This window comes from Dendrobates tinctorius, unplaced genomic scaffold (assembly GCF_039654945.1).
Source record: "Dendrobates tinctorius isolate UK_male_01 unplaced genomic scaffold, ASM3965494v1 ptg000095l, whole genome shotgun sequence".
Lineage (NCBI taxonomy): Eukaryota > Metazoa > Chordata > Amphibia > Anura > Dendrobatidae > Dendrobates > Dendrobates tinctorius.
Genome location: NW_027361763.1, coordinates 10037848 through 10046078, shown reverse-complemented (window position 1 = coordinate 10046078; position 8231 = coordinate 10037848). Strand labels below are relative to the sequence as shown.

General features: G+C 41.5%; 1 protein-coding gene across 1 annotated transcript; it reads right to left on the bottom strand.

The window, feature by feature from the left end:
* Positions 1-3460: 3460 nt before the first annotated feature.
* Positions 3461-5279, bottom strand: LOC141098838 (uncharacterized). Its single transcript, XM_073586803.1, has 2 exons — positions 5049-5279; positions 3461-4938 (listed from the first exon to the last, which is right to left on the bottom strand). Exon 2 carries the CDS (start codon positions 4701-4703, stop codon positions 3519-3521), a length of 1185 nt encoding a protein of 394 aa, XP_073442904.1. The 5' UTR covers positions 4704-4938; positions 5049-5279; the 3' UTR covers positions 3461-3518.
* Between the last annotated feature and the right edge of the window lie 2952 nt (positions 5280-8231).

Here is an 8231-nt window from a genome sequence, read left to right as displayed (position 1 = left end):
TTTCTCTACAGACTAATGAATATTAAATTTGAGATGCACTGAAAAAAATTCTGTTTTTCTTTCCGTCTTCCATGTTTAATGTACATTAATCAGGATAAGGTCAGACATGTAATGTAAGATGCATCTAAATTCTAAAAAATGGTATCTATTTTGTTTGAGTTCATGAAGAATATTGTTAGATTGCGGATTGCGGCTCTTGTATTCATTAGGCTAGTTTCACACTTGCTTTTTTTTGCAGCGCGTTTTTCCCGCAAAAAAACGCATTAAAAAAACGCATACAAATGCATACAAACGCTGCGTTTTTTTCCAGCATTTTAATGCGCATGCAGGAAAAAAACGCAGCGTTTTTGCACGTTTGTATGCGTTTTTTGTGCGTTTGCGTTTTTTTACAGATTTTTGAAAAACCCCACAAAAAAGAAAAAACAACCATTCAACAACACACAAGACCAATGGGACTTCATTGTGGGTGTGGTATGTTAATATATATAGACCCTGTCTACAGTATTCTTCACATTTGCTTGATTCTTCTCGTGACCATGGATCTGCGCTGGAAGAGTTTTCACTTCAACTTGGATTTGGACATCGCGATGGCTCAGGCGTATGCAGTTGCTTGCCATGAACAAAGGAAGAGAGAGAGGCAGCGAAGACGGCGGCGTATGTGGATACATCCGATTGTTGAACTCCGGGAGAGCCGTGGGGCATACCACACCCTCTACAGCGAGCTACGTGCAAACCCGGAGAAATTTACTGATTATATCCGGATGTCCCACGAAAGTTTCATGGATTTGCTTGCTCGTGTCCAACAATCCATCCGGAGACAGGACACACAGCTCCGTCGTGCGATTCCTCCTGAGGAACGGCTACTGGTGACATTACGGTATGTTTTAAAAACAAAGGGGTGTGGTCTGATGTTTTTTTTTGTAAATTTAGTATTCAAAACCTTGGGTAATTAGTTTTCGTGAATGTACTAATATTTTTTTTTATAGTTTTTAAAAATAATATACATAAATATTAATTTTACTTCTTTGTCTGTTCACAGATTCCTGGCGACTGGAGAAACCCTATCCTCACTACACTTCCAGTACCGTATTGGAATCTCTACCTTGTCTGGAATTGTTGCTGACACCTGCCGGGCTCTCTGGAATGTTCTTTGCCCAGAATTTATGCCCCTGCCCACCGCTGAAAAGTGGATGGAAATTGCTGACAAATTCTGGACAGTATGCAATTTTCCCAACTGTTTGGGAGCTGTTGATGGGAAACACATACGGATCATCAAACCCCAAAGAACGGGATCTGAGTACTATAATTACAAAAAGTACTTTTCAATAGTACTCATTGCAATTGCGGATGCCGGATGTATGTTTGTAGCAGTGGACATTGGAGCATTTGGCCGTGGTAATGACTCGCAGGCTTTTAAAAACTCAGACATGGGCCGGAGGTTGTATGGCAACCAATTTAATTTCCCTATGCCACGGCCTCTTCCTCACACCGAAGCTCTGCCACTGCCCTTTGTAATGGTTGGCGATGAGGCTTTTCAAATGTGCGGAAACTTACTGAAACCCTACTCCAGCCAGGACTTGGACCACACCAAAAAAATTTTTAATTACAGGCTGACCAGGGCCAGAAGAACTGTCGAGTGTGCTTTTGGGATTCTTGTTTCCAGATGGCGAATTCTGGGCACGGCCATTAATCTAAAACTTGAAACAGTCGATGAGGTGGTGAAGGCCTGTGTGGTTCTACATAACTTTGTGATGGCTAAAGAGCACCCGACCTTTGAACTGGACGATGATGCTCCTAACCCATTGCCTGAATTCACTCAGCACACTCTCAGGTCATCCGTTGAAGTTGGCCAAATGAGGGACAAATTTGCGGCCTACTTTATTTCTGATGTAGGACGGGTGCACTGGCAAGATGAAATGGTGTAATGTTGTTGTTTATGGTAATAAAAATCCTTATTTGATACCATTACTGAGTGCACTATATTTTTTAAACTCCAATTAATTAAAAAACTTCCCATGTATAACTGAATTTTGTTATGTTCACACACCTGGGCAGGTAAATACACATACGAGTTAAAATGCAGCATTGCTAGTCTGCGTGAAATTTATTGGAATGAGCAAAGCTGCAGGCCATGAATCAGGAAACCATTTTTTTTCAAGAGAAAATTGTGCAACTAGTTTAAAACAAAGTATGTGATTTTCTCAAAACACAACCCTCAAAACCCAACCCCAATGAAAGTCCATGGGGAATACAAGTCAGCATTGAGTGGATGAATGTAATCTGCTCATGTAATCTGCTCCATTACAAGTTATTACACTAGGCCTTGGAATGACTATACTAGGCCGTGGTATTTCAAATATGAGTATAGTAGGCCTTGGGGCTAGTAGTATAGTAATATGTGAAATACCACGGCCTAGTATAGTCATAACAAGGCCTACTCGATTTTGGCCAACTAGTATCTTTTTGTGAAACTTGACAAGTTTCAACAGTTTGAAAATAGATTCTAGTTGGTAAAACTAGAGTTATTACACTAGGCCTTGGAATGACTATACTAGGCCGTGGTATTTCAAATATGAGTACAGTAGGCCTTGGGGCTAGTAGTATAGTAATATGTGAAATACCACGGCCTAGTATAGTCATACCAAGGCCTACTGTAATAACTAGATTTTTAACAACTAGCATCTTGTTTCACAAAAAACAAAGTGGTGAAACTAGAAAGAAACTTATTTTTTAGACAAGTTTCAACAATTTGTTTTTCATGAAACCAGATTCTATTTGTTAAAACTAGAGTTATTACACTAGGCCTTGGAATGACTATACTAGGCCGTGGTATTTCAAATATGAGTATAGTAGGCCTTGGGGCTAGTAGTATAGTAATATGTGAAATACCACGGCCTAGTATAGTCATACCAAGGCCTACTGTAATAACTCGATTTTTAACAACTAGCATCTTGTTTCACAAAAAACAAACTGGTGAAACTAGAAAGAAACTTATTTTTTAGACAAGTTTCAACAGTTTGTTTTTCATGAAACCAGATTCTATTTGGTAAAACTAGAGTTATTACACTAGGCCTTGGAATGACTATACTAGGCCGTGGTATTTCAAATATGAGTATAGTAGGCCTTGGGGCTAGTAGTATAGTAATATGTGAAATACCACGGCCTAGTATAGTCATACCAAGGCCTACTGTAATAACTCGATTTTTAACAACTAGCATCTTGTTTCACAAAAAACAAACTGGTGAAACTAGAAAGAAACTTATTTTTTAGACAAGTTTCAACAGTTTGTTTTTCATGAAACCAGATTCTATTTGGTAAAACTAGAGTTATTACACTAGGCCTTGGAATGACTATACTAGTCCATGTTATTTCACATATGACTATACTAGCCCTTGGGTTGGTTTTTAACATGTATTTACCCATCAGTGTGTGTGAGCGGCGCAAACAACATTAATGAAACTTATTAATGGTGAACCACAAATGTAAATTTATTTTTTATCACAAAAAAAAACTAAAAATTATTTTTTACGGCGTTTGGGGGCAGATGGTTTCAATTTGGGGGTGTGCAGGGAATATGCAACACTTGCAGTTGAAGACGGTGTTTGAGGGGAAGGGGCAACAAAACTTGTGGGGGAAGGTAGTCCAGTTAAGGGAATTAAACTTGGAACACTTGTAGGAGAGGAAATCTGTTCAGTTACATTAGTTGTAAAGGCATGTCGCCGTAGGCTTGTGTGCCTGGACCGACTTTGGCCCAATGCCCGCCTTGATTGATTTCGCCTTGAAGTAGGGGCAAATATGGAATGTAGGTCCCCCGTCTGCTGGTATGGCTGCTGCTGCTGAGGTGGCGGCTGCTGCTGCAGAGGTGGCGGCTGCTGCTGAGGTGGCGGCTGCTGCTGAGGTGGCGGCTGCTGCTGAGGTGGCTGCTGCTGCTGAGGTGGTTGCTGCTGCTGCTGAGGTGGCGGCTGCTGCTGAGGTGGCTGCTGCTGCTGAGGTGGCGGCTGATGCTGAGGTGGCTGCTGCTGCTGAGGTGGCTGCTGCTGCTGAGGTGGCTGCTGCTGCTCTTCGTTGTCAGTGCTCGTCCTTGCAGGAGGACTGGTGGCGGCAGTGATGGCCCAGGTTTGCAGAGTGGTGGTGGCAGGGCTACTACATGTTGTTGTAGCGGCAGGGCTGTTCCATGTTTGCCTAGTGGTGGCTGAGCTCCACGCATGCATGGGATTGGCGGTGGTGCTCCAGACAGGAGCAGCGCTTGCCATGGTGGTGTCGGTGAAGTGACCAGCTGCACTCAGACTTGTGGTGGTGTAACGGTGGGTGTCCTGGCTTTGAATAGAGGTGTCCGTGCAGTGGTATGCAGCACAAGTCGGTAGTGAGGTGAAGCGAGTCAATGGTGGCACAGGTGGAAAGGACACCACTGACTGCTGACCGTACCGATTATGCTGCATAGCCTGCAAGAAAGCATTGTTGCAGGCCTGCAGCACATTCAGCTGTTGATCAGGACTAAGGTGTTCCGCCATGCCCTTTTCAATCTTACTAAAAAAATGGTGTGCTGGTCTGTTGAGGTCGGCCTCCAGACGGTCAAGGCGCTGTTCTACAGAATTGAAGCGGTGTTCAAAGTGGTTAAAACCACGTTCCATGAGGGCAAGACCGCTTTCAACTCTGTCGGACAGTGACTTGAGGCTGGAATTAAATGTCTCGCTCAAATGCATAAACTCGGGCAAGACATTCCTGTCCAAGGCCCTCTGCCGCTGGCGGGTAGTGCCCGCATAACCAGTGGCAGAGACCTGGGACAGGGGAACACCTGATGGCCCAGCTTCCTGGTCACCAGCTGTGTGTGTGGTTGACCTGCAAGGTGCTTCCTGGCTGTCGGATGGCTGGGACGGGTCAGAGGACGTCCGAGGAAGGACCGCTCCAGGGCCAGGTTGCAGGGTGCTGCTCCAGGTGCTGTGGAAGAAAGGAAAATCATTACTACCATGCCTTTACAAGAAGCATCAGCTGTGGATTAGAAAAACACAGATTAATAAAAATAAAAACCCAAAATGTATAATACTTACGATCTTGTGGCAAGGACCGGTCTTAGGAACTGCAACGCATGATAGTGACGGTATCTAGTTCTGGTCCTTGACGCAGATCCACTGCGAACCTGGCCCTCAGCACGAACATCACTGTTGAAGCGGTCCTTGATCGAACGCCAACGTGTTCGGACTTTGTCCACTGTTGATAAAAAAAAACAGTGCCGTCAAGGACAAGAGTCACTGCGGCACAATGTAGCAATACAATACTCAAAGCAGTCACTGTAGACACCGATGACACTGTTGGGTTTCCTGCTAGAATACGCCTAGCACGAAACCCAACAGTGCCGTCAAGGACAACAGTCACTGCGGCACAATGTAGCAATACAATACTCAAAGCAGTCACTGTAGACCCCGATGACACTGTTGGGTTTCCTGCTAGAATACGCCTAGCACGAAACCCAACAGTGCCGTCAAGGACAACAGTCACTGCGGCACAATACAGAGCAGGGAAATACTCACTAAACGCCTTTTTGGAGGATGCTGTGGCGCTGTCCCAGCCATCCATCAACGCTGCGGCCACCTCATTCCATAGCCGCCGGGTCACCACATTGTCCTTGTACAGCCGGTCACGGCTGTCCCACAACGGCGAACGCTCCTGGACCAGGCTGATGAGCTGCTCATTATCCAGGTAGACGTCTTCATCCCGTTGTGGAACCTAGACAAAACACATTCATTAGAATAATCAAATTTAAATTGAATAAAAAGTTACAAAAAAAGAAACAAAAAAATGAGTAAAAATAGAAGATAAAAAATAAAGAACATTACAAATCATTTGATACTTACATTCCGTATCACCACCGGGACTTGGCTTCGCTGCTCCTGCTCTTCGCCCTCACTAGTGCCGTCCGCAGATGATGATGACGATGTCTTAAGAAAGTTGAAAAAAACGTAAGAGATTTGGAGAAGCAGCAGATATACTTACCAGATGCACGAAAATAATCACCTCACGGTCTGCTTGCGCCAATTCCTGCCGCGATGGGGAATACTCGGATTCTGAAGACATACTGCATGTAAAAATACTAAAAATCATTAGTACATACATAATTTAAAAGGACAGGCATATAATGTAATATACTCACATTCTTCGCTGATATAATGGGTTCTTGGTTGACTGTCTGCTCTTCAATCTCTCAGTGTAGTAGTGGCAGAGTTTTGGCAGGCACCTCCTTTATATAGACTTTTTTTTTTTGACTTTAGAAGATTCTAACTAGGATAAAAAGTGGACACCACCCAAAAAACGCAGCGCTAAAAAATCGCATACCTGCGCATGCCAGTGCGCACGTATGCGCATCCATAGGCTATAATGGCCATTTTTAGCGCAAAACGTGCGCATACGTGCGCATGCGCTTTTTTCCAGGGCCAAAAAATGCAACATGCAGCGTCTGGAAAATACCAACGCACACCCCAAAAAAACGCAGCGCATGAAAATCGCATACATGCGCTTACAAGCGCGCATGTATGCGCACCCATGTTAAATATAGGGGAAAAATCGCATGCGCACGTATGCGTTTTTTTCCAGCGCTAAAAAACGCAAATGTGAAACCAGCCTTACTCACATTCTTATATTTCAACAGAAAATTAGGCTCTATGTATCATATAAGATGGCGTCTCGTAATCTTATGGAACCTCAACTCAGACCCTATCTTCAGTCATTTGGAACGTGGTTTGACATCTCATTCGCTATAGTGGATGCATAGCTTCCCTAAAATGGAGATGTTATTAACATACTAACATAGTTAGTAAGGCCGAAAAAAGACATTAGTCCATCCAGTTCAGCCTATAAAATTCTGTCAGAATAAATCCCCAGATCTACGTCCTTCTAAGAACCTAACAATAACTGGTTAGAAAAAAAAAAAAACACCGAAAAGGAGAAACTCAAATTTACGGATCTAGGGAAAGGTCAATAAATATATCAATAAAGATATATAAAAAAATATAAATGAAAAATACAAGATAAAATATAAAATAATCGACCTTTATTTAGACATAATTGGTATATAATAATACTAAAAACAGAACGGGCCGATACTTGGATTTATATGATAAAAAAAATGAATGATGATGAATATCAAACTTACAAATAACACGGCAGACCAGACATTTGTATAACGATTTTATACGTTGTAGCACTTTTTGCAAATTGGTCCACCTTTGTATGTAATTTCTTGTATTATTTTATACCAGTATATTAATACACACATTTTTTCTATATACACCTTTTCAAAAAAATTTTCTTATATATATATATATATATATATATATATTTTTTTAGGGTTGGCTTGAAGGTCTTTATACATATTTGGTTTATATTACACATGCTTTGAATATAGACTATTTATTATGTATTTTTATTTTGCATGTGTATTTTATTTATATATTATACAAATGTCTGGTCCGCCATGTTATTTGTAAGTTTGATATTCATCATCATTCATTTTTTTTATCATATATATATCCAAGTATCGGCATGTTCTGTTTTTAGTATTATTATATACCAATTATGTCTAAATAAAGGTCGATTATTTTATATTTTATCTTGTATTTTTCATTTGTACTTTTTTATATATCTTTATTGATATATTTATTGACCTTTCCCTAGATCCGTAAATTCGAGTTTCTCCTTTTCGGTGTTTCTTCAATATCTCGAATGGTCTACCATTCTTTCCAATAGCCACCATACATCACGTATTCAGTACTTATTAGTGTCTATATATATATATATATATATACATATATATACATATAAAGTGATATATGGTATTGGCTTTCCTTGGGTTATATTGGTGTTTATACATGGTTATTAGGTCGCCCCTCAGTCGTCTTTTTCCTAGACTAAATAATCCTAATTTTGCTAATCTCTCTGGGTATTGTAGTTGTCTCATCCCCTTTATTACTTTTTTTGCCCTCCTTTTTACTCGCTCTAGTTCCATTATTTCCTTCCTGAGCACCGATGCCCAAAACTGTACACAGTGCTCCATGTGCAGTCTAACCAGGGATTTGTACAGAGGCAGTATAATGCTCTCATCATGTGTATCCAGAGCTCTTTTAATGCACCCCATGATCCTGTTTGCCTTGGCAGCCGCTGCCTGGCACTGGCTGCTCCAGGTAAGTTTATCATTAGAATCCCCAAGTCCTTCTCCGTGTCAGATTTACCCAGTGGTT